Below are 26,133 nucleotides of genomic sequence, written 5' to 3'. Positions count from 1 at the left end.
TGTCGCGGCTGAGTAAGAGGAGGCACAGGACACAAGGGAGAGGAGAGGGCCCGGCCGGCCTCGCCGGCACCTCCACCGCAGAGGCGACCCCACCCTCCGGCACCGCTCGGCACTGATCACAAGGTATCTACCACCTGAGACCGGCACCGAGACGGCCTCTCCCGCCTCGACCCGGATCGGGCTGCCCGAGGAGCTTCTAGCCTCCAGCCCCCGGCCCGGCCCGGCCCGGCAGCCCCTGGCTCAGGGCACTTTCAACGACTTTAATCAATTTAGTTGGGGTCGCGCGCGCCGGGTCCGGGGTCCTCCCACTGTGCGGCGGAGCCTATCCATATGGATGCTGCCCGCGCTGCCGCCGCGTGCGTGTGAGTGGTGTCCACGTCTCCCCGGCTTTGTTAACGGCAACGAGCCTCTGGGAGCCTCGGGCTGCCTCTGGGCGCCTTTACGGAGCCTTTACGGAGCCTTTGGGGAGCCGACGCCTTTTGCCGCCGCTCATCTCCCTTTCCGCCTCGGCCGCCCCGGCCGCCTTGGCGGGACTTGGAGAAAGTCAAACAAAGACTGGGCCGGCCTGCCACTATCCCGGCCCGAGGCCCCCGCGGCCCCGCAGACCCACGACGGGGATGAGGCTCTTTGCCCCGCGCAAAGTCCGACAAAGAAAATTTCATCACGCCACGACGCGGCAACGCACGGCACCACCGGCCCCTGCACTGTGCGTTCTCGTTAGGAGACAGCGCACTGCCAGGCCCACTCTGTTTCTTTTGCAGCCCTAAGAGACGCCGCGCCGAGCAAGAGAGAGAGCAGAGAAAATGACTCGGAACGCCTGCAGAGCGGTGGGTAGGCAAGCCAGCGGGTAGCGCGCGCGCGTGTTCGGCGTGTTCCGGGGTTCCCGGGTTCCGCGGGCGCCCTGCCCGACTGGCCATCGCGTCTCTGCTTTACACGTAAACCAACCGACCGCGCGTTGCCGGTCGGGACGGAAGCAAGAAGGAAGGCGTCCTTCTTGGCGTCCTGGCGCTGCCCCGACGGCCCTGCCTGGCCTTGCCGCGCACCCTCGTCCAGCGGCGGCGGGGAGGGAGCGGGGTGCCTTCCCCCGCGTCCGGCGTCCCAGAGGCCTGCAGTGTGCGCGCTTTTTGCCGTGCGGGCCGGCACCCGGCGCACACACAGCCAGCGCGGCTTAACGCAGATTTAGAGCAGCGGGGCGAGGCGGTGCAGGGTGGAGCAGGGCAGCATAACGCTTCGGTCAGTGCCCCGGGGCACGGCCGGCGCGGCCGGCGTGGCAGGCAGCGGTGCTGCCGGCACCCAGCGACCTTTCGGCTGAGATTGCAGTCCGGGCCGCGGGGCGGGGAGACGCCCCTACAAGCGGGGCGGGCCGCCGGGGCGCCGGACCTGACAGGGACCCTGCTGCGCCACCGCCCGCCCCGCCTCGGCAGTTCGCTCTCGCATAAGTAACATACGACCGCCTCCGCGGCGTACCCACCCCACCCCGCCCCACCCCGCCCCACCCCACCCCGCCCCACCCCGCCCCACCCCGCCCCACCCCACCCCGCCCCACCCCGCCCGCTGCACGGCGGCGACGACGGCCGCCGAATACGGAATGGCCGCGCGGTAACAGAACAGTGCCCCGTCTCCGGAATAAATCCAAAGGCGCGGCCTGCGCCGCCCCGCGCCGCCCCGCGCCTCGCCCGCGGCCATCCGGTTTACGAGTCCGTCGTCGCGGTGCGGTCCGTTCAACCCGACCGGGTCGAGCCCAGCCAAGCCAGGCCGGCCGCGACAAGCCAAAAGCGATCCCGGGGGCACCGTCTCGTTTTACAACAGGGACACAACTGTCGCCACTCAAATATGTTTTTCTCTTTTTTTGCATTTTCCCACTTTTCTCTTATTTCTCTGAGCATGTTGCTGAAAACGCCGGCATCTTGAAGCGGTGTCTCCTTTTAACAGGAAAACGGCGCCGTCTCTCCTTACGCCGGCCAGGCCGGGCCCTTCGGAGGGCCCTCCGTCAGGCCTACCGGCCTGGATGTCGACCTTTGTAAAACATCGCCCTTTTAGGAACGGCCGGCCAGGAGCCCCGCCTCCCCCGTCGGCATTTTCTGCCACCTGATTTCGAAGGATCGTTCCGTCGCTCCGCCTCTCTCGCACTCTCGGGGCGCCCCGTGGCGGTGCGAGAGAGAAGGTTCCGCCGGAATGAGGTGACGCGGCACGGACACGGTAGCCAGGTTGGCGAGCGCGGAGCTTGAAGGACGCCGCCGTGGCCGCCCGAGGCCGTTCCAGGCGAACGGGCTCCTCAAAGATCTGTCGCGACGCGCATATCGGCTGCCATGCCGAGGCCATGCCCCGCAGGATGCGGCGGCAGCGAACAATCTTTGCCGACTTGTCGCAGCCCCAGGAGTGGCCGACTCCGGTTTTCGACTTGGCATTGCCCGGCCTCCACGTGCCGTCAAAGCAAAGCCCGGGGAAACCGACGCCGGCAGCCCTTCTTTCATTTCGAATCCGCCGCTGCCACGCGAACGCGGAGAACGCCCCGCGGCACCACGGCAGTGCACTGCACCGGCCTTATATTGTACTCGCCTATAAAAACTCAATAACTCGCTGGAGGGACATGGCAATAAACAGAGAGGCGCTGCCTACAGTGCCCTTCCCTCACCCCGCCGGGGCGCCCCCGCCCTTGGCCCGCCCCACCCTTTGGGTCTCTCTTTCATTTCGTCCACTGCCCACTTAACGCCCCTTCGTAAGCCTCTTCGTGCCTCTTTCGACATAACTTGTTTTGCAGGACGAGGTCACCCTCCCATTATAATCTCGCCCGTTAAGCACAACTTTTCACCGTGAAATCCACTGTACGTGCTCAGCCCCCATCCCCCCACTCACCCCCCGTGGGGCCACGTGTCATTTGAGCCGCCAGCTCCTGTCCGTGCCCCCGCCGCCCCCTCCCCTGCCGTCTGCACGCTCCCCAGCTGCGCCCAGAGACAGGTTATCAACTTGACTGCGGTATCACATCCGCCAGTCTGTCTGTCTGTCTGTCTGTCTGTCTGTCTGTTCGCCGCTGGCAGCCCGCCGGGTCCCGTGTCGGCCGGGGCACAGTTTAGGGGCGGCGGTGTAACCGCATCGCGGGATCCTCCACCTGGTACACTCTCGGCAAACTCGCATAGCACGCGACGTGCAGGCTGGCTGGCCGGGCCTGGCGGGCCTGGCGGGGCGGCGCTCCCCCAGACCGCCAACTGCCTTGCTTTGCGGTGCCCCAGCACGAGGCGGCAGGCGGCGCGAGGAGGTAGGGGCGAGGCTGCGTGCGAAAGAGCCTCCAACTCGCGGAGCGAGTCACAGTGGGCCAGAAGACCGGTGGAGGCGGCCAAAACTCTAGACGCGGTTTGAGCACCAGAGTCGCTAAATGGGGCTCGAACTGAACGTGTGACCCCACCAATCGATGGCTCTCCGAACGAGGAAACCATTGGTGGGGTGACACGTTCGGTTCGAGTCCTGTTTAGCGACTCTGGAGCTCAAAACGCATCAGGAGTTTTGGCGGCCTCCACCGGTCTTCTGGCTCACTGCGCGAGTGTCGAATCCGGCGGAGAACACGGCGCTCTCGGCCTGGGGCCTGGTCGGGATGATGTTGCTACACGTGGCGTTGCCGAGCCGAGCCCAGGCTGTGTGTTCAGCTCAGACAAGCCCGGGCCGCGGGGCCGCCGCGCCACCGCCGCGCCGCCCTGCGCGGTGTGCGTTGCAGGGAGGTAATCGGCCATCACTCGCTCGTCAAGGCTGGCGGCGCTCACCAGGACAAGGAGCGTGCTGGGCTAGATTGCCCCTGTGTGTGTGTGTGTGTGTGTGCACGCGCGCGCGCGCGTGTTCGTGCGTGCGTGTCGCACCGCACCGACTGCCGCGGCACCGCACAGCCGGCGTGGTGAGATCTTGGAGCTCAATCTACTTTCCGATTCGATTCTTTACCCTAACCCTTTCAATTTCCGCCTGCTTTCCCCCCTGCCGCCGCCGCCGCCACCGCGCCGCTGCCTGTTCTGTTGATCTGAATGGTTCGAATGGGATTGGGGCCCGCGGTGGGAGGGGGCGGGCTGAAACCAAGGTGCACGCCGTGCCGCGTCCGAGGGGAGGGGGGCGGTGGACTCGGGCGGCGGGCCGGGGGGCGGCGTCATCCACACGCTTCCGGGCTAATCTAGGCAGTCCCGACCCTCTCCCCGCCCCCACTCCGATCACATCGAAAAAGTAGTTTCCTCTGAAAACACTCAGCCCGCCAAACGGAGCGAGCCAGTGCGCGCGGCGGCTCCGAAAAAAAGAGATAAGTCAAAGTAAACCAATGACGCTGTATCCATCCAGCGCGCCGAGACGCCGAGACGCCACTCAGGGTCGCCCAGCGCAGCGCCCACAATCACGGCGGGGTCGTTTATCATGGCTCGGCGCGGCGCGGCGTCCCCCGGGACTCGAGGCTCGACCCTGCGCGATGACTGCGTCGGAATGACTGAGTGCAGACGAGGACGCCGACGACGCCGATGCGGGGAGGCACCTCCTGCGAGGCGTCGCGTCGCCGCCAGGGAGGGCCCCGCGTCGCCGCGTCCCCAGGAGAGGCCTGGCGCAGGCCTGGCGCGGGTCATCAGGCAGGATGACGCAAATGGAAAAGGACGAGTTGTCGCAACGTCGTCCGGAAGGTAAACACCCTCGGGGGAGCGCCGCGACGCCGCCGCAGAGCCAAGGCGGCCTCTGGCGGCATCCTTCGCCATTTTTGATCAGCGCGAACCGCGCGCCGCTCCGCCAGCTGGCTGTCCCTCTCGCACTCAAGGAGCCTCCCGTACGCGTGCGAGAGAGACAGCGATGGTCTGGAGCAGGCGATCAAATGAAATATTAAGGGCGGCAGAACGGCGCGCTTTTCCGCGGCCGATGACCTCGCGCCGCATTCCGCCCTCCTTCGGGGCGCATCCCCCTTTGCCTCATTTCCATTCTTCACTCCTCGATATCTGCCGCCTTTTTCCCCGTGCCGCGCGGGGTAACGACGGCCAGAGTGGCTGCGGGGCTGCTGCGGGACTGCATGCATATTGCACGTGTCGGCCGCCCCGCCCCGCCCCGCCCCGCCCGGTCACAGCTGCGCCGCACCGCCGTGACGCCGACTGCTTTAATGCCTTTCAGACGAAAGAGACGTGCTCGGCGGCGCCACCGCGTATTCCTAAACCAACACACACTGCAAACAAGAATCCGCCGAGATTGTCAAGTGATTCTTTCCTCTGTTTCAGCTTTGTCGGTGCGCTACATCGGGCGGGTGGGACTGCGTCTCGGACTGCACCCTGCACGACGCCGGTCTGGCAACAGCGCAACGCACTGGCGTCGTTGGGCGCCGTTCCCGAATAAAAACCATTTTTCCGTCGAGCGATCCCGCCTCCCGCACTCCCAGCTCTGTCTCTCTCGCACCGCTGCGGCACGCTCCACGAGTGCGAGAGAGACAGAGCGCGGGCGGCGGAACCGCTCGCCGAACTTTCGGGACGGTGACGTCATTCCCTGGCCGCGCTGCAACTACCGTTAGAGAGAAAAGAAAAGCGACCCCTTTCATCCGTCTTGTTTTTATTCCGAAGAAGAAAGGGGAAGAAAAATGCGTCGCCGAGAAAAACGCTGAAAAGGCTTCGCCTTGGGCTGCGCGCTCGGCAGAGGATGCATGCAGAGCTTCGCCCTAAAACTCGCTGCAATCAATAGCTGCCAAGTCGCTGTTCCTACTCGGCTGCACCGAGGCGGGGCCGCGCAGGGCCGCGCAGGGACGCCGAGCACCAAACACGTAACAGCGCGCACCACCGCCCACCTCCGTCCGACAGTGGGCCAGAAGACCGGTGGAGGCGGTCGAAATCCCGGACGCGTTTTGAGCTCCAGAGTCGCTAAACGGGACTCTAACTGATCGTGTGACCCCACCGATGGATTGCTCGCCTAACGAGGAATCCATTAGTGGGGTCACACGTTCAATTCTAATCCTGTTTCGCGACTCTGGCGCTCAAAACGCGTCTGAAGTTCTGCTGGCTTTGTAACGGCCGTGTGAAGAGTTTTACCGCCAATAGAAAGGCGGTACAAATTTTACCGCCAATAGGTTTAGAGTGCCTGCAGGTGCGGCTGGGCCCAACGCCTCATCACGATGTAACGCCCCAGCCGGCACACTGCCAGACGCCCCCACAGTAGCGCCCCTGGCTCCACCCCTGCCCATCCATCCACACGACATGCGCGGCTCTATCATCTTCGGCTTCCTGGGAAAAGTCCACGGAGCAACGGCAAGCCTGTCCGGCACGTCCAGCTTGGCCGCGCCGTGCCGTGCCGTGCCGTGCCGTGCCGTGCCTTGCCGTGCCATGCCCTGCCGCGCGGCCTGGCCAGCGACACCACTCAGCGTCCTCCTGCGAAATGGATGTCCGGGCAGCACCACCTGGACGCTCCTGGACAGCAGGCGGCGGGGCGGGGCGGGGCGGGGCGGGGCGGGCACACTGTAGTGCTGTTCCAGGATGAAGATAAAGAACCACGCCTGACACCTTTCCCGCCCTCCCCTCTCTTTTCTTTTTAGAACGACAAAAAAACGCGTGTCGGCATTACCATTAACAATGGCATTAGCCGCGATAAGCCGCGATCCTCACTCTCTCTCTCTCTCTCTCGCACTCACGGGGCGTGCCGTAGGGGTGCGAGAGAGACGGAGTGAGTTCGGAATGAGGCTCCCAGGTGATGCGGCACGCGAGCCTCTTTCTTGCCGTAAATCACGGCGTGGAGGAGGAGCCACGCCGCGCTGGCGTGTCATGAACCCCGACGCCAGCACATTTGTAATTTGCCTGACGGGGCGAGTCAGCGCAGCAGCGCAGGGGAGTTTAGCGCCACACCACTGTGGAGTGTGGGGCGCGAGCGTTGCGCATGCTGGCAGTGTTGAGGAGTCTGTCATCATCGGCGAGTCAGAAGCGTAAGTCATCTCAAAAAATAAAAATATTTCCCGTTTTTTTTTTGCTTTTTAACTGCCGGACATTTTTTTGGACATTCAAAACTTTTTGAAAGTGCAGGTGCACGTACTACACGTCTGCGTTGCACGAGCACCTGCCGCGAGTGCTCGGCGCAAAACCCGAAGCAGCCACCGCCACCTCATTCCTCACAAGTTCCCAACTACTGGCGCTGGCAGTGCGATGTGACACGCTCCGGACGGGATGCGGTCCGTGTCCAGGAGCTCTACACTTCCGCCCCCGTCCCCCCTGCCGCTCGAGATCCACCATAAACTTGCATCCTGCGCCCGCCACCGCCGACCCCACCGCCGACCCCACCGCCGACCCCACCGCCGACCCCACACCACGCAGTCACACACCGCAGCACGCGGCAGCAGACTGATTCCGAGAGTCGTCGTCGTCGCTACGTCTCTCTCGCACCGATGAGAACGTCTCATGAGTGCGAGAGAGACAGACGCGACGAAAAGGACCCTGCAGTGACGCGCGGCAAAGGCCCAGTTTAATTTCGCACTCTAAGGAATGGGAGGCGGTAAGAGTCTTCCAAACAGACAACAAACCAAGAGGGCTCTCAGGACGACCATGGGCCTTTTGTTACCGCAAACGTTGTGTTTTCCAAAGGCCTTGCCCTTTGAGGTCGCGTGCGGGGCAAATCCAACCCTTTTCGTTTAGCGCCCGTGTGTGTGTGTGTGTGTGTGTGTGTGTGTGTGTGTGTGTGTTCGTGTGTGTTGGCCTTCCGAATGGTAATGGGCTCGTCAATTATTGAGAAGTCTCGAGTGCCGTCGGTGCTGCGCGGGCCGCTTGTCTCCGCGAGGCGCATTTAGTGCGGCCCCGTCGAGCACCTTGGCGCTGAATGAGGCCCCGGGCCACCCCGGCCTGCCTCGGCCCTGACTCCGAGGGCAATGCGCCCCAGCGTGCCTCTGGCCGCCTCTGGCGCCGCAAGGTTCAAGCCCTCGCCGGCGGCAGGGTAGTAAACAAATTAAACTAACTTTTTCTCTCCCTGTTTGTTTACTCTCCCCTGTCGATTTGGCCCGGACTGTGCCGCCACCTCGAGCCATTGTCCACGACAGCGCTCGCATTTCCATTCAGCCAGCAGCAGCGGTCGTCCACCAGCTGCTCAAGGACACAGCGAAAAAAATGGAAAACTCGCTCACGCCCGGATCGCCGCCGTGTCGCGCCACGCCCTTTGAGCGGCGACGGGCTGGCAGGCTGGCAGGCGGGCAGCCTCGCGAGGAGTGTTGACTCGGCAGTACCAGTTTCGTTCGACGACGCGACGGCTTCATCTCCGGCAGGGCCGTCCTCGAGCACACAATGGGGGCGGCGGGGGCCCTCGAGCGACTCGTGGTGCGCTCGCCAAGGGACACCGAGGAGGACGAGGAGGAAGATGGCGAGGACGCCAAGAAGGACGCCGACGGGGAAGCTGAGGAGGACGTCGAGGTGAAAGATGACGAGGAGGACGCTGAGGTCACCGAGGACGGTGACGAGGACACCGAGGACGGCGACGAGGACACCGAGGAGGATGAAGAGGACGACGATGACAAGAAAAGCGCCGGGAAGGAAGCCGAGGACGATGCCGAGAGGGTGGGCGGCTGGACGGATTAGGGTCGTGGAGGGAATCAGGTGAAAGAAAGGGACAAAAGGGCGGAAGGGGGCGCGGGCGAAATCGGCACCGCCACAAACAAGCCCCGGCCGTCGGGGGGCCGTCGCGGCGCGGAGCGGACTGCCCCAGACAGCCCCCGGGGACTGGCCGACGACTGGGGGGAGACCCCCTGGGGACCCCGATCAGGCGGCCGCCGCGGACACCTCTCGGACGAGGCTTGTGTGCATGGCATCGATCAGAGGGCTTGGGGTAGGGCAGGCACAGGGCAGAACAGGGCACACGACAAAGGCAAAGGTCATGGTATTCAGCCTGTCCATCCAGCGCGCCGAGCGGCGCGGAGTCCCTCAGCAACCTTTTGCCACCTTTCGGCCGCTGGTCAGCGCAAACAAGGACAACGTCGCGACGGGACGCGCTCACGTTCCCAACCAAACGGCCGCGTTTTCAGCTTGCCACGGTGGCCGAAAAAGAAAAGCCCAATCAAAAGGGAACGGTCGATCTGGGAGCGTTTTGCGTGGGCGGACTGGCGGGGCGCCGGGCTAATCCCTTCATTGATACCATTACGCGACCGAATTGGAAGGCTGGCCAGTGATTCCTAATGGTGTTAGCGCCAAAGCGGGCGGCATCGAGGACGCCTCTCACAACCACTCGCAACACGGCTGGCTGGGTCGCGGCGGGGCGGGGCGGGGCGGCCAGCCACCTGTAGCTGCGGTGCGCGCGGCGTCACCGGCCTGCTTCTAACAACGGTCTTCGGCATGAGAAATCCGCGGGGCGGCAGCGGCCCTTTGTTGCGGGCTAACAATGTCCGGCGGCCCCGCCAGCCCCGCCAGCCCCGCCAGCCCCGCCAGCCCCGCCGGTGGCAGGAGGAGGAGGCATGGGCAGTGCGCCGGGGCCAGGGCGGCCAGGGCCAGGTCAGTGGGGTAAGGGGGACGGCCAGCCGCGGCAGTGGGTCGTCGGTTTCGAGACCAGCACTGGGACTTGCTGCCGTGTGTGCTCAGGAGGCCGTCGAGGGCGGCGACCCAGCCGGCCGAGCGGCCAGCCAAGCGGCCAGCCGCCAGCCCGCTAAGCTGCCCCGTGGGACAGCCTGCCTCGCCTGGCCTCGCCGTGCCACGCTTCCGGCCGGATGGACCCCCTGCTGCGCGAGTTCGACCACGTCCCCCCGGGCTGGTGGTTCCCGCTGCCCCCGCCGCCCCCGCTGCCGCCCCTGGCCGGCCCCTGCTCCTGCGCGTGCCGCGGGGGCGGCGTCGAAGTGCCGGTGCTGTCCTGCCTGTCGGCCGACCTCAGCATCGCGGTGTTCGCCATGGTGACCATCACCTTCCTGGCCTGCCTGTGCACGCGCGCCGGCCAGGACGCCGTCGACGACGCGGCGGCGACACGGGGCGAGGCTGAGTGAGGAGCGCGCCCACGAAATACACCTACCATGCCAAACTTTCCCTCCGAAAAACGCAAAATTAGTTTCCTTGAGTGAAAAACAAAAAAGTTAGCGACGCTCCCTTAAAGTGAAGCCGGAGGAAAATGAAATACGACGCACCGGGGGCGGCCTGTGGCGAGGCGGCGGGGCGGCGGGGCGGCGTGGCAAGGGAGGATAACCAGGCCGTGGTGTAAGTTAATCCCGTTGCTGCCCGTTGCCCCGCTGGATCGCGGAGCTGCTTTGATCAGCAGGCCGATTCCGGACGGTGCTCTGTCTCTCTCGCACCCCGGCGCTCGGTGAGGTCGCGAGAGGCAGAGCGACGGTGCACTGTTCGGCATCAGCCTGTGAGCTGACGGCTTGCCTGCCGCGGCTCGTGTTTACCGCCAACTTTCCGTGTGCCTGCGGACTGATTCCGAGAGTCGTTTTCGTCGCTCTGTCCCTCTCACACGCATAAGCGCCGCGTATGGGTGCGAGAGAGACAGCTCCAACGACTCTGGGAATGAGGCTGCTGGGCCCGGTGCCCCGCGAGGCCACGGCCCGCGCACGCTCGTCACCGGCGGCAACCTCGTCACGCCTCGCGCCCCGTTCGTCGCAGTTCGCGCCCCTCCCGGCCTAGAGGCTCGCCCAGAGGCCCCACCGCGGGCACCGCGTCGTCCGGCACGCCGCCCCCGCCCCGAATAGACATATCGGGGCTCAGCCGGCCCCCTGAAGTGCCGCGCGGACGCCCCGGGCCGGCCCGAGCCCCAACGGGGGGCGAGGGGGAGGGAACTCAAAGTGTCGCCGGGCTGCCCCTTTCATCTGTCACGTTCGAACAAAGGCTGAGGCAGCAGGGCCAGGCTCAACGGCACTCAGCCTGTCTCTCTCGCACTCGCGGGGCGGCCCGTGCGGGTGCGAGAGAGACAGGCAGCATGGCCACCACCGGTCAGCGACGTCAACACGGCAAAGGCATGGTTCTTATCGACCAATGATGAGGCCCCGATCAGTCACGTGACCACTCTCGGACATCGCGCCGGCCTTCACCGTCACTGTGAAACCAACTTGAGTCAAGCGGATGCGGTCCTGTCTCAGATTGGCGCACAACGCCGCGACCGCCGCGCCGCTCCAATGTCAAACAGACGGGCGGTGGCGGTTTCGACTTGTTGAAAACTTGGCGGCCGCAGAGCGCGCAGAGCAGTGCGCTCCAGACAGTCCCTGAGACGCCAAGGCGCGCGAGGCGGCGCGAGGGCCACCTACACCCTGGCCTGCGGCAGCAGCTCAGATTCGATACCGAAATGCGGCCGGGAGGGGGGAAAGGGGGGGGGGCAGACAGGCGGCCGTACAAGGCGCGCCTCTCCGCGACCAATCTCGTTACAGGGAAAGCATTTCCTGCATAAAGCCTTTTTCCGGACCGCCTCCCCGATCTTCCCCCTGATTGAGTTGTTGGTTCGCGGTTTTAAGGAAGTGCTCGGGGATGGTCCTCGTGTTGTAGCCGCGCGCGCCGTGGAGTGGCCTGAGTCTTGCACAGTGGGCGAGGAGACTAGTGGAGGCGGTCAAATTCCCGGATGAGTTAGCGCAAGAGTCGCTAAATGGGACTAGAACCGAGCGTATGACCCTGCCAATGCATTGCACTCCGAACGGGGAATCCATAGGTAGGATCACACGCTTAGTTCGAGCCCTGTTTACCGACTCTGGAGCTCAAAATGCGTTTAGAGTTTTGGCCGGCGGCGCTAGTCTTCTGGCGCACAGTGTGTTGGCTCCCCAAACAAACAACCTCGCGGCGCCCCGCGGCCGAGGCCACTAGCCCGCCCCGTGGGTCGCGCCGCAGTACCAAATCCCAAATCCCGCACGAACCGCCGCCAGACTCCAACCGGCCTGGGGTCGCAACTTTGGCACAAAACAAAGCGCCAGGTTGCTGTAAGTCATGGCCTTGGCCGCGAGCTGCGCGCTGCTAGCTGCGCTGCGAGTTAGCGGCGACCTGGCAGCGAGGCGAGGCGGGTCGCACACCCCGGGCCGCCGGTGCCACCGCAAAGCCCACTGCGGTGACCTGTTCCTGCCCGTTCGGTCACTTTGAGCCCCGCAGCGCAGCGCGCGCAGCGGCAGACTGATTCCGAGTCGTTTTCGTCGCTCTGCTTCTCTCGCACCAACACAACACAACACCACGTGGCACACATGAGTGCGAGGGAGACAGCGACGAAAACGACTCTCGGATTCCTGCAGTGCGGCGACCACGAGAGTCCGGCTTTCGGACGAGGCAAAACTCGCGCAGTGGACACGTCCTCGTGTCTGTCCGTCCGTTTCTCCGGTCTCGGCGAACTCTTCCGCGCGGACTTCTGCTTTTATTTGGGCGCCCGGAGGAGGCAGGCGGAGCAGCAGGCCGATAACTAGATTGGCCGCCCTGAAACGCCCCGACAAAATGTCGCTCAATTTGTGCGTGTTCGGGGCGGCGCGGCGGGGAGCGGGACACAAACTCGGCCAACTTGAGGTGCTCTCGGCGGAGGAAGGGAGGGAAGGAGAGAAAAGGCGGCGCGGCAAAAGTGCCCGAGTGGCGGTGGCGGAGAGGCGCGCCGAGGAGAGGGGCACTTCGAGCAGGTGGCGTCGACGGCCACTTCGACGCATTCCAAATAGAACGGCCCGGGGGGGGGGAGTTGGAAGGGTCCCGGCTTTTTGGAATCAAGTGTCCCGAAAATCTCATCTCGTCTGCACGGAAGTTCAAGGGGTTTTGCACACAGCTGGAGAGCCGACTACTCACGGATGGAATATAACGAAATGAGGCGGCATTTGGCCAACAGTTGGTCCAGTGACAACACGTCCGTTTACACGGCGAGCACGCGCACTTTGTTTAACGAAACTTGGCTTGCCTCAACCGCGGAGAGGTTGGCGCTGTCGTTACAATGCGCCGTGCGTAAATTCTGCGACCCGAGTCACACGATGTGGCGCGGGCCGGGGCGGGCCGGGTCGCCGCGCGTTGACTCAAGGGCGCCGGGGAAGTTCCCCAGAAGCGCGTAAGTTGGCTTAAACGTCGACCGAGTAAACTATTAACTACGAGAGAGGACCAGAGGGGCGTCTAGTCTGCGGTGCCGCGGCGGGGCGGGGCGGGGCGAGGCGGGCAGGACGCGCCCACCAGAAAGACGGCGTGTTGTGACGCTTGTGCGGGCCGCTGCGGTCGCACCGCTGCATCAAAGTCGAGCTGGCGGAGGCTGGAGCGAGGCTAGAGGGAGGCTGGAGCAGAAAAAGGCTGGAGCGAGGCTAGAGGGAGACTGGAGCAGAAAGAGGCTGGAGCGAGGCTAGAGGGAGGCTGGGGCGCCTATGCTCATGGGGCTCGCGCTCCAAATTGGGAAATACTTGGCGGTAAACAAACTCCAGGGCGCGAGGCTGCGAGGCCGCGGCGAGGGAAGACCCGGCCCATGAACTTGGCCACTACACTCGACGCTGCTGCGCTGCTGCTGGAACGAGGAAGCAGGCGAAGCAGGCGAAGCAGGCCCCCACGACGCCGCGCCACGCCGCGCCAAGGTCCTGGCCGCTGCTGCGGGCGCGACTCGTCCCGCGGGGGCAGCTCTCTCCCCCCACCCCCTTCCACCCCCTCCCACCCCCTTCCACCCCGCCCGGCACGGCGACGTGACGGCAGCGTACGAGGTTAGTGGGCGGGCGAGTCGTTTCGGCGAAAAGGGAAAACTTTATTGAGCGTTTAATGAAATGCTTCATTGGCGGCGCTGAGGGCCGCGCACCACGATCCGAGCACCCCGAGCACCCAGTTTTCACCGTTCCAGCGCGTGGCAGTGCAGCGCGCTACCAGCCAATTCGCTTTCAATCAACAGCGGGGCGGGGCGGGGCGGGTGGGGCTTACACTGCCCAATCTCGGCGCGAGCACCGCAGCGGTGGCGCATAGGTAACACGCGAACACCGTGATACACTCGCATGAAATTGATTAACGAGCCAAACAACTCATTTGAACGTTTTGGCAAAAATGAGAGAAAGCACTTTCAAGGCTACTTATGACGATAACGATTTAGATGTGGACGAAAACAGGCACATCCCGAAAAAAAAGAATGAGTTGTTGGTAGTTGATTGTAAAGATACTCTAAAATAAGACAAAAGTAAAAGTTTGTTGTTTTCAGAACAAAACAAATAAAAATTCTTTGCAAAGAAAATTTTTGCCGTTTCTCACCCACTGTCGACTGTTTTCTCGAGAGCCTGTCATTGCAGGACAGTGGCGAGGTGGACAAGTGGCGAGCTGCTGGCGCTGCTGGACGGACGGACGGACAGACAGACAGACAGACGGACAGACGGACGCAGACACACCGACCGACGGGGAAGCTGTCCTTGACCGAGGTGGCGCGCCAGAGAGTAGGACGAGCAGGGACGGGGGAGATCACGTGCACACGAGTGGGGGCGGGGCGGGGCGGGGCGGGGCGGGGCGGGGCGGGGGGCTCAGGGCGAGGGGCCGCTAGCTGCTGCAGTCATCGAAGCAGAAAAGATGCCCCCTACTGACACACGCTGACACACGCTGACTCGAGCGCTGACTGGCGGCAAAAGCGGGGAGAAGAGACGCACGACGGCTGCACTGTGCTGCACGGTGGACAAAGCTACGGCGGGGAGGGTGGGGGTTGGGTCGAGGGAGTTAGGCCCGGGGACTGGTATGATTGCGCGATACAAGAAAAGAATGGTCGTCATTAGGGCACACTTGGTGGCGACCCGGCGGCCAGGCAGGCTGGCAGACAGGCCGGCGGGCGGACAGGCAGGCAGGCTCTTGGCACAAGAAAGGGGTTCGCCATTTGGCCCAAGGGTCGCTCGCTCCGCGTGTGGGCGGCCAGGCGGCCTGCTCCTGGTCACCGTCGTCGCTGTCCGCCCCGCCCCGCCCCGCCCCGCCCCGTTCCGACCCCCTCCTGGTCCCCAAAAGAGCGCCGCTCAAGAGGCGCGCGGCACGCCCGGCTGCTCCGGCCCGTCCGAAGAAAATCCCACATAACTTGAGGCGACTTCGGCAGCAGTTAGGCCCTTTCTCCCGGCGGCAGGCAGGCCGGGCCTCGGCGGGGGGCCGGCCAGCATAATCCGCCCCGACTTGTTCGGAATGGCTCGCTCGCTGTTTGCGACTCTGCGGATTAGCGCCGAACTGCCGTGCTGCGCTATCGCGTGCCGGGCAAAAGGCGCCAGAGAGAGAGAGAGAAAGAGAGAGGAAACGCGACCGCGCCGAGAATAAATAATACACGCCTACGTCCGCCGGCTGTCACTCACCCCGAGCTGAGCGGCTCCGTGCCCCTGAGCTCCGTCTCTGTCGCACCTCCACAACAGGCAGCGCGGCGCAGGCACTGTTGGGAATCGGGCCGGGGGGGGGGGGGGCACTTCACTCTCAATGGTCTTACAATGAAATTTTAACTATGTCTTATGACAAGGCAAATTTCTCCATGATACGTTTTTTTTTTAAAGCACGAAGTGGCCTTATTTTTTATTTGGACCACCAGCGGTCTGTGCATTACCTGAAGCCACAGCAAGCAGCTCCAGCCCGCTTGCCACGCCGTCGCTCAGCGACCAGGCCGTTCACTGCCGGAAAACCGAGGTCCCGGCCATCCTCCCGTGAGCCTCGCTTAAACCGGCAACCTCGCCGCGCCGCGCGAACCGGCCCAAAACCTCCTCCGAGGCATTTGCCGAAAAGTTCGGGAGGATATCGCCACTTTCGAGTTCCCAGTGTGGCGGAGCCGGAGAGGCATCGGGGAGGGGCCCGGGAAGGGGTCGCAGGGGCGATGCGGCATCAACGCGTTGCCGGCGGAGCAGACACTTTGCTTCGGGCGAAAGCCGAATAAATCAAGAGCTATCCCGCGCCTGCCGCCCTACCGCCCTGCGCCTCACGCCTAGCAGCGCCCCCAGGATTGGCCGCCCGCTGCTGCCGTGCTGCCGCACCGCCGCGGGGCGTGTCTCGGAAAAAAGTGGGTTGAGGCAAATGTCCCTCAGCCACCTGAAAGCAGCACGCCGCCCGAACGCCCCCCGCGCGCCTACATGCGCCTCGGGGCGAAACCAACTTATCGCGCAAAAGGAGGGCCGGGGCCGCGCCGCCGCGCTGCGACATGCGCCGCCCTGCTGGCAGATTCCCAGCACTCCGAACGGCGCCTCTGTCTCTCTCGCCGCCCTGCGGGACGCCCCGCCCCGTCCTGCACGGTAAAAACGGAACCTGGTTTTCCCAGGAAGCCAATGGTGAAGGCATAGGCGATTTCCAGGGAGTTCCTGGGAAAACCAGGAACCGTTTCTACCGTGTGTGCGTGCGAGAGAGACAGAGCGCCCCGCACTGCGCGGCATCAGCCTGCAGATTCCTCATCGCCCACTTCTGAGAAAAGAGAGCGAGAGCGTTAGCAGTGCAGCCGTTTCTTCAAACCCGCACAACAGCCGCTTAAGGTTACTGTGAAGTGAAAAAAAATGTGAAATATCATTTTTCAAAATAATTGTGGCATCATGTTTGTATTTAGGTTTCAGGTTGCTTACTATAAGATGAACTTAAACCCAAAGTTGAGGCACTCAACTCCCATTATTTTCTGAGTTATTGAAGTTTACGTAACAAATTTAGTCGTTAACTAAAAATTCTCCTTGCGATGAACCAAAAGTTGTCGAGACTTGATTTTTGTTCTACAAGTTCTTTATTGATTAGCCTATCTCGTAGCAAAGCCGGATTTCCAAAATTCCAACATGAAACAGGAATTTTTCTCAAAAAACACAAAAAAACACCAAAAAATAGCAAAATTTTACCAAATTTCAGTAAAAAATTCAAAATGCATTTTCCAAATAGAAATTACAGCTTATCTATGCATATATTGTGAAATCCGGCTTTGCTAGTCTGTTTGCATGTCCATTGGGCCTTAAAATAAAAAATCACACCTCCGTAAACTTTTTGGTTCATCGCAAGGAGAATTTTGAGTAAACGACTAAAATAACACTAAAACCCTCATAACTTTGGAACTAATGGGAGTTGGGAGTCCAGTCTGTGGCTGTAAAAGTTTTTCATAGTAAGCAACTAAATCACCAAAAACCAAAGCACTGCCACCTATACTTTAGAAGATAGTTTTTTCACCTTACAGTAACCTTAATTCCCAACAGTGTGTCGCTTTGTCTCTCTCGCACTCATGCGGCGTTGCGTGCGGGTGCGAGAGAGACAGAGCGACACACTGTTCGAGATGCTGCCAGCGAAAACAAGATTACAGCCGCCGTAAACCGTAAACGCAGACCTACGGGATAACATTCCTAGAATCCGCTTTCGGCCGCGGAGGGGGGGAGGGGGCTCAATCCCGGGTCACTGAGGAGGAAGGGAGGGAGAGAATAAAAAGAGAAAAGGCGAAGAATGGGGAGGCGGGAGGAGAAAGGACAGGCGAAAAGACGGTGGTTTCGGCGCGCGGGTCGCAGTCTCGCGGGCCTCCTGGGGCACGGGGAGCACGACGTGGAGGAGATAGGGGTTTACACCGCACAAGAGATTGAGGGCGGCGTGAAGGTAAAGGTGTGCCGTGGCGTGCCATGCCGTGCCGCGCCGCGCCGCGCGCTCCAGGTGCAAATAGCCGCACTGAGAGACAGAGTGCTGCTTTTACAGTAAGTGGACCAGCGGGAGGGTCTCGGCGATGGACTGGAGGAGGAGGCCAGGCAGGGTCTTGAGGTGGTGGCCTCTGTGTGTGTGTGTGTGTGTGTGTGTGTGTGTGTGTGTGTGTGTGTGTGTGTGCGCGGGCGCGCGTGAGTGAGTGTGTGTGCGTGTGTGGGAGAGGCACGTCTTCTTGTGTATGAGGGTGTGCATCGTATACCCACCCAAGATAAACTCAATTTTTTTTTAAACAGCAATGAAACAACTAAAAAAGTACCAACAATCCCGCAGAGGTCAGTAGGTCAGGGCTAGAGCACTCCCGGAAGACAAACTAGTTCCCTTCCTCTTGTTTCGCTGACGGAGAGGTTTGGACCTGCCACGGGCGCGCCGCGCCGGCACGTCAGGCACGTCAGGCCAGGAGTGGCTCACGACCGCGAAGAGCCGAAGACCACCGCACTACCTACATCGAGACCCACATGTTGGGCTACACCTCCAGGGGCCAGGGCGCCACCAGCACCACGTACAAGGATCGTCCATTAACGCACGCGAGCACTCACGCACACTCTCACACTCACGCGCAGACGCGCACACACGCACACACACGAGCGCGCGCGTAACAAGAACTTTGCTCTCCACGTGTCAAACACTCCGACTCAAACTCGATTCGTGGGCCGCCCTTGCTTTTGGCCTCGGACTCTCCCCGCCCTGGCCGGCAGAGGCAGAGGCCGTGGCCGAGGCCGTGGCCGAGGCTGGCAGAGAGGCCCACCTGGCCCTAGCCGCGCCATCCCGGCCGTCGCCGTCACCACCGCGATGTCAATAAGATACCGTCACGAGCGGCACGTCACCGCGTGTGACGTCACGGCCGTCAACACGGCGGGGGAGTAAAGGGCCGCATCCCCTCTGTGACCCCCGACACTGTAAAACCACCGCCACCTCCGCCACTGTACCCCCGTCACCGACACTGTAACCCCCTACACTGAAGCCCCCAAACCCCTGCCAAACCCCAACACTGAACCCCCAACAACCACCCAACCAACCCCCGACACAGTAACCCCGCCGCACCGCCGCACCGTCGTCTTGAGCGCCTTCGCTGCCGCCGTCGGGCGCTTCGCCTGGGCTGTCAGACTCCGATGCAGGAAGGCGAGGCGGGCCAGGCCATGGGCCAGGCCGAGGCGAAGAGCCACTGGATAATGGACCCGCTGTCGTTCCCATCTGCAGGCGGGCTGAGGCTGAGGCCTACTCATTTATTAAGGGGGGACAGGGGCCCGTGTAGTGATTCCCCCGCGGGACTGGGGCTGAGGCGGCAGGCAGGCGGCGGGCTGCTTCCGAGGCCTCTCGCTCTCTCTCGCACTCATCGGGTGCGCCGTGTGCGTGCGAGAGAGACGGCGCGACGCGCGGAATGAGCCTGCTGGCGGCAGGCAGACAGGGCCGGCCCTCCCCGGGGTGGAACCGGCAACCACGGCGTATTAGCGTCAAGCCCGAGCTGGCAGCATCAGCCCGAGCTGGCAGCCCGGCCCGAGTTAGCTCATTATTCCCGCGCCTTTCGGTCCGCGCTGGCAGTGCTGGCGGGCGAAAGTACACGGACGAAGCGAATCATCGGCCGGGTTCGTTTCGTTTCGTTCGGCCAGCTTCTGTTCTGTTGACTCTCGCAACAATGGCCGGCCTTTTGGCGGTGACTCTGCCCGGCTCCGTCTGCTGAGGGCTTTTGCCGCTTTTGCAGGGATTCTGCATGCACAGTGGCTCCCCAAGTTGGATTCGTTCATCGACGCCCGGGGCGCTGGGCCTGTCTGGGCCGGGGGCGGCTCGGGGGCGGCTCGGGGGCGGTCCGGGCCCGGCTTGCTGCCTCTCCGCCAAGCTCGCTGCGCCACTGCAGAGCAGAAGAGGCGTCCAATTTGGCTGGCAGTGTGATTCCGCTAACGAAGAACGAAGCTCGACTCCCTTGCCGCCAAGCCAACCTTCAGCGGCTTGCCCGCCCACGCCCCGCCTGCCTACGCCCCGCCCCGCCCCGCCCCGCCTCGCCCCACCCCGCCCGCCCCGCCTTTGAGCACGCCTCGGCCGGCACCTACCCACTAAAGTAAACAGCCGCAGTGGGCCAAACTAAAGCAGCTACACCACTCTGTTAAAAATCACCAGCCACGTACACTTTTCTTTTTCCCTCCCCCATTTTTTTTGACGAAGTGCGCAGAGTAAGTCGATTGGATTCTACTGTATAAACAGTGGAAGGCAAAAGGAATCCTCTTGGAAACCCATTGATACAAAGAGGAAAATGGGATTTTTTTTTCCGGCGCTCCCAATAAAGCTTTACTGCGGCCCGCGGCCAATTTCGTTTCGTTACCCGTTTAGGCGGAAGGCCAAACACCGCCCACTATTTCTGCCCACAGGCTGGCCCCCTAACGCCCTTCAAGTAGGCGGGGCGAGGCGGCGCCGCCCTCCGGGAAGTTATTGGCCGTACTTAGCGATGCCGGGCGAAAAGGCGCGGCGCTGCGATGCGGCCAGCGAAGCGTACTCACCATTATTGCTCGCGACCGAATACCTAGTCCAGTCGCCACTACGACGTCTATCTTCCGACTCTCCTGCAAGCAGAGGAAGCAGCGCGCCGTTAGTCACAGAAACACACGAGCAAAGTAGCCACGGGCCGCCATGCTGGCACACAGTGGGCCGGAAGACCGGTGGAGACGGCCAAAACTCTTGACGCGTTTTGAGCTACGGAGTCGCCAAATGGGACTCGAACCGAACGTGTGACCCCACCAATGGATTGCTCTCTGAACGAGGAATCCATTGGTGGGGTCACACGCTCGGTTCGAGTCCTGTTTAGCGACTCTGGAGCTCAAAACGCGTCTAGACTTTTGGCCGCCGGCGCCGGTCTTCTGGCCCACTGTGTGGCAGCAGCATTCCGAAGCGCAGCATGGTGACTCTGTCTCTGTCGCACTCTTGGGGCAAGGGGTGCGAGAGAGACAGAGCGGGGTCGGCCTCGGTCGGCCTGCAGCGAGGGTTCAACCTCGAGTTCAACAGCGCGCGGGCATGCCATGCCGTGCCGTGCCGTGCCGTGCCAGCCATTGGCGCCAAGGACGGCGAGGACGGCCCGCAGGCCGCAGGATCGCCACTCCGCACGAGGAACTTTACCGCCGGACCGTTAACGCTGTCTCTCTCGCACTCGCCTGGCTTGGCGTGCGGGTGCGAGTGCGAGAGAGAGAGAGAGTGAAATCGGTCCGCGCCGCAGTCCGAGAGGGAACCTTTCCCCGCGAACGCGATCACGTAAGCCGAGAAGTGCTGCTGCCGCACGGTCTTCCATTCCAGTGTGGGGCGCAGGGAAGCACGGGGAAGCACGGGGTACACGCCGCCGTCTCGGCCGACGCCAACAACACCGCCACCCTGGTCAGAGGCCGTCTTGGCGTCGCCGGGCCGCGGGGCGAGCGGGGCAGTCAGGGGCAGTGCTGCGGCAGCCCAGGCCGAGGCCCGGGCTGCCCTGTTGCTGTAGTCCCCGCAGTCCCCGCTCGCCCCGCTCCCATCGTTGCAGTAAAACGGCAAGGGACGTGCGGCGTCTCTCTCTCTCTCTCTCTCTCTCTCTCTCTCTCTCTCTCTCTCTCTCTCTCTCTCTCTCTCTCTCTCTCTCTCCAGGGCGACGCGGGACGCACTGCAATTCCTCGGCAGCCACATCCGCAACTAAGTAAACCGAGAAAAAGCAAGGCCACACACACACACGCGCGCACGCAGAAGGAAACAGAGAGAGAGAAAGAGAGAAAGCTTTTTCTTTTTCTGTGCGTGAAAAAAAAGAAAGTTAAATCAGCTGTTTTCCAGCCACCACGGCGCAGCCGCGAGCACTCAATATGGAAGTTAAATCTGGCAGAGGAAGCAGCACACGGACGGGGACCTCTCTCTCCCTCTCCGTCTCTCTCTCTCTCTCTCTCTCTCTCTCTCTCTCTCTCTCTCTCTCTCTCTCTCTCTCTCCCCGCATTCCCGCTCAAAGAAAGGAAAGGCGGTTGGCATCAGCGGATATCGGCGGGGGTCGGGTTTTAGCCGCCGGGCCGCCGCGCCGCCACGGCCCACTCCACCGTATTGAACTGGTTATGCATGCATAAGGGGATTCCATGTAAATGAATGGCGGCTTTACTTTTTACCGAGGTGCGTTATCAAGCGTCGCCCCGCTGCTAGCTGCTGGCGTGGCACAGTGGGCCAGAAGACCGGCGGAGACGGCCAAAACCCTTGACGCGTTTTGAGCTACGGAGTCACCAAATGGGACTCGAACCGAACGTGTGACCCCACCAATGGATTACGCACTGAACGAGGACTCCATTGGTGGGTTCACACGCTCGGTTCAAGTCCTGTTTAGCGACTCTGGAGCTCAAAACGCGTCTTGAGTTTTGGCCGCCTGCACCGCTCTTCTGGCCCACTGTGCGTGGCGCCGTTCGCCATGCTGATGTGTCGCCCGGCTCCGGGATCAGCGTCTTCAGAGGCGGCTTTAAACTTGCCACCAGCCCGGCCCGCCTCCAGCCTGCCCCCAGCCCGCCCCCAGCCCGCCCCCAGCCCGCCCCCAGCCCGCCCCCAGCCCGCCCCCAGCCCGCCCCCAGCCCGCCCCCAGCCCGCCCCCAGCCCGCCCCCAGCCCGCCCCCAGCCCGCCCCCAGCCCGCCCCCAGTCTCGATACACCCGGCGCGCTAAATAATGCACCACGTGGCGTCCGTGCGTACAAAGAAGCAAGCGACGTGAAAGGTCAACCCCGACAGTGTGGGCGGGGAGCCCAGCATCATCCACGACCGCTAAAACGTTGCGAACCTCCGGGTTTTCTTCCGAAAAAAACATCTCTCCAGGCCAAAGCTAGACCGGCAGACATCACTTTGTAGAATTATTCTGACAATTAATGTTTCGGTAACATTTTTGTTGAGTCTATCTATGTTTATGGTGATCACCAGCTGCCTTAGAGTAAACTCGACCTTGGAGTAAAAGGGCTTAAATCAGGGCTTCTGTTGTGTCGACACTTCTGTTGTGTCGACACAACAGAAGCCCTGATTTGAGCTCTTTTACTCTAAGGCAGACTTTTTTAATTTGTTTTGACGTGTTAGTGCAGCGGGAACGGGCCACAAGTCACCACACAGTCTCTCTCTCTCTCTCTCTCTCTCTCTCTCTCTCTCTCTCTCTCTCTCTCTCTCTCTCTCTCTCTCTCTCTCCTCTCTCTCTCTCTCTCTCTCTCTCTCTGTCTCTCTCTCTCTCTTTCACTCTCTCTCTCACACACACACACACACGCGCGCGCGCGCGCGCGCGAAAGCAAGACCACAGCAGTAAACCTTTTCGTGGTGTATTTTTTTATGTTTTTTTTTCGTGTGTTGTGTTTTTCTTTTCCCCCTTCATACTCGTCGCAGCGTAAACACAATTCATCTTGCTCTGTGCGCGGTGCGGGGAGCACTCTTGAGCCTCTCATATACGGCCCGCCACGCCCCACCACGCCCCGCCACGCCCCGCCACGCCCCGCCCCGCCCCGCCACGCCCCGCCATCGTCCATCACGCAGGTGGCTTTTCTGAGAGCGGAAAAATCACTCCTGATTGCTCGCATAGCATTTAAGACTCCCAAACAAAAGGGGACGAAAAAAAGCAATTTCGAAAGGCTGTGCGGCGACGGCCTCCCCCAGTCTCTCATCTGTATCGTATGCAAAACTGCGGCTCAAAAGCTGTCTCGCTTTTTTGTTTTTGTTTTGGTGAGGTCCGCGTGGAAGGAGCCGTAAGACGGAGGGGGCGACGACCCCGACTGCGCCAGACTGCGTCAGACTGCGTCAGCGCGTCCACGAAAGGCAGCCGAAGGCTTGTACTTATTCGGGCCCCAATTAGTGGCTTTTTGTTTTTTGTCTCTGCCGAGCGACGCCTCTGCGCGTCACGGTGCGACAGGCAGATCGCCCCGTCTCCCTCGCGCCCTCACGGCCTCACGGGGCGCGCCGCGAGTGCGAGGTGGACGGCGGCACCGCGCGCCATTGCCGCCACACACCTGGAGACAAAACGGCACGCGGCGGCGAGGGCGGAGGCAGGCACGGCGCAGCCGTGGCGACAAAAATTAAATTTAACTTGCGCTCGCTTCTCTTTTTAATTGAAAGAGACGCCCGGGGCCCCGGCCGCCACCTCCCAACCTTGCGCTACCAGGTAAACACTTTGGCGGGCAACCCGGGCAACGAGGCAACACTACACCAGTCAAACTGGCAGTTTTCAGCAACCCGGCTAAAATTGAAGCGCAGTTGAACGCTGAACCATGCAACTACGCTGGGAGACTGCGCTCGAGGTCGTCAAGCGTCGAGGAAAATTGTGAGATAGGCGGAAGATGAGTGGAACGGAGCAGTGGACGCTTGAAGAAATGCATCAATAGGGTACTTCGGAGAAGAGCTGGAGCGGAAGTTGAGAAGAAATCAAGAAGAACAAAGTATGCGAAATGCGTAAGAATGAGCGTCTGCGTCGCCGTTCTGCCGCTTCCGCAGAGTTACATTCTCATACAAGTCGGGCGTTTCTTCTTCTTGATTTCTTCTCAACTTCCGGTCCAGCTCTTCTCCGAAGTACCCTATACAAAATCCGACGGCAGCGCCCCTTTGCGGCCAATTCCCGAATTTGCGACACGCTCATGTCACGCCCCACAATGCGGCGGCGGCGCGCTCGCTGTGTGCTCTGCCGAGTCAGCACCAAACTACAAACAGCGCGACAAAGCCGGCTGTGTGCTGGGGCGGGGCGGGGCGGGGCGGGGCGCGGCGGGGTGGAACGCCACCTCGCGACCTGCCCCATTGTAGAGTCCCCACAGGCGAACCGAACGCACCAAAATGGGGCGTCGGGCCGGCCGGCAGAGCGAGGCACGAGTTATGAGTTACTGCTGCCCCGCCCCGCCTCACCCCACCCCACCACGCCCCGCGGAGTGACCGCCCTGCGAGACCCTCATTGCTTCGGCCGACACGAGACGCACAAAAGGCCCACGCGACGAGGAGTTTTCAGGTTCCAAGCCCTTTCTGCTTTCCCATTCTTTTCTCCAGCGGTGAGTCGATCAGCTCCAGCGGGATGATGTATTGCACACTGGAGAGAGAGAGGGAGAGAGAGAGAGAGAGAGAGAGAGAGAGAGAGAGAGAGAGAGAGAGAGAGAGAGAGAGAGAGAGAGAGAGGGTCGCCTGCAGCGCGGCGAGCAGGCCCCGCCTGTCCAGACAGGTCCAGACACGTCCAGCCAGACAGGTATACAGCACGAGACAGGTGGCGCGTTCTTTTCCCAGCGCTTTATGGTGCAGTGGCGCTCCACGCCCCAGCCGCGCGGTGGGGACTCTGGAGAAGCTGGAGAGGCCGGGCTGCATTAGAAAGGAGAAAGCACGCGACCTTCGCGCCTTGCCCGTGTACACCTCGGCGGCCGTGCCGTGCCGTGCCGCCGTGTTCCCCACCCCACCGGAGGCAGGATGGATGCCTCTCGGTGTGTGCTCCTGGCTGTAAGCCAAATTTATGGTTCCTTCGCAGCGCCGCCCGCGCGCTCCGAGGACCGAGGAGGACGAGGAGGACGAGGAGGACGAGGAGGACCGCGGCGGGCACCGTGTCCGTGCCAGCAGCGCCGCCAGCGCCGCCAGGAATGCTATGACAGAGCACGACACATTACAGCGGGCCGCGGGTAGGCCGACCAGGACGCCGACGACGACATCCGGAGAGGACGGCAACGCGCCGATGAGGACTGGCGAAGGTCCTCGAGACCGCCGAGTCCGCGGCCGCCTGGGGCGTCGCCAGAGCCATGCCAGGCCATGCCAGGCCGCCGCTGCGGTGCAGTCTAAGTTCCAGCCATTATGATTTCTCAGCGAGGTGTTGGTTTACCACGCCGTCCGCGGAAGAGGAAGCGGACGAGGATGAGGGTCCCGGGGAAGAAAAAAAAAAAGATGGATTCACAACTTACTAACTTTATAAAAATTAGAAATTTTAACAGGAAGCGAATGGAGCGGAAAGTTGGTAGAGCCGAGAGAGGATTTTCAATTTAGGGCTGTGAAAGACATCCGTGGCCTTGCCGTGATTGCCGAAAAGAAGCGGCCTTCGTTGGCAGAATTAATCCCAATGCTGCAAACGACGCACACCAAGCAGGGCAGTGGAGGGGATCTCGTCTAACTCATCTCAGGCTGGCAAACAAAAGGGCCGGCATGATAAAAAAAAAGTCGATTAAAGAGCGAAACGATATTTGTTTATCGTCTGGCTGGCCGGCCGAGCGGCAGCGGAGTGACGGCAGCCGTCTCTTTTTTTGGACGCACACCGGGAAAAGACAAAGCGGCAGCCAATGGGAGAGCGGCGCCATGGCGGTGCGCGGCTGCGCGGCAAAGCGACCGATCGGAAGACTCCGTGTGTCCGGCCAACGGCCACCGCCAGGCACGGCCGTGCACCACCGGGCCACCGGGAGTCATAATGGCATTGTCCGGTCTTTGTCCGCCTGCGACTCCACCTGGCCGGCCACCCCACCGGAAGGAAGTTCCGGCAGGGCGGCCGCACTGTGGGCCCGAAGACCGGCGCAGGCGGGAAAAAACTCCAGACGCGTTTGGAGCTCCAGAGTCGCTAAACAGGACTCGAACTGAGCGTGTGACCCCACCAATGGATTCCTAGTTCGGAGAGCAATCCATTGGTGGGGTCACACGCTAGGTTTGAGAACTACTTCGAGACTCTGGAGGAAAAAAACGCGTCCGGAATTTTGTCCGC

The 26,133-nt window shown here is 62.2% G+C and overlaps 1 protein-coding gene across 2 annotated transcripts in view; it reads right to left on the bottom strand.

Annotated features, from left to right (window-relative positions):
- Window positions 1-26,133, bottom strand: part of LOC117640630 (octopamine receptor beta-3R-like) — an 89,749-nt gene that overhangs the window by 42,311 nt on the left and 21,305 nt on the right. Inside the window, exon 2 of one of the 2 annotated variants that reach the window (XM_034377327.1) lies at window positions 19,976-20,038. The exons of the other annotated variant lie outside the window; for it this stretch is intronic. Coding sequence (XP_034233218.1) covers window positions 19,976-20,038 — 63 coding nt within the window. The remainder of the gene's footprint in view (window positions 1-19,975; window positions 20,039-26,133) is intronic. 2 annotated transcript variants of the gene reach the window in all.

The sequence above is a fragment of the Thrips palmi genome, unplaced genomic scaffold, assembly GCF_012932325.1.
Source record: "Thrips palmi isolate BJ-2018 unplaced genomic scaffold, TpBJ-2018v1 HiC_scaffold_1, whole genome shotgun sequence".
Taxonomy (NCBI): domain Eukaryota; kingdom Metazoa; phylum Arthropoda; class Insecta; order Thysanoptera; family Thripidae; genus Thrips; species Thrips palmi.
This window is presented reverse-complemented; position numbering and strand designations above follow the sequence as displayed.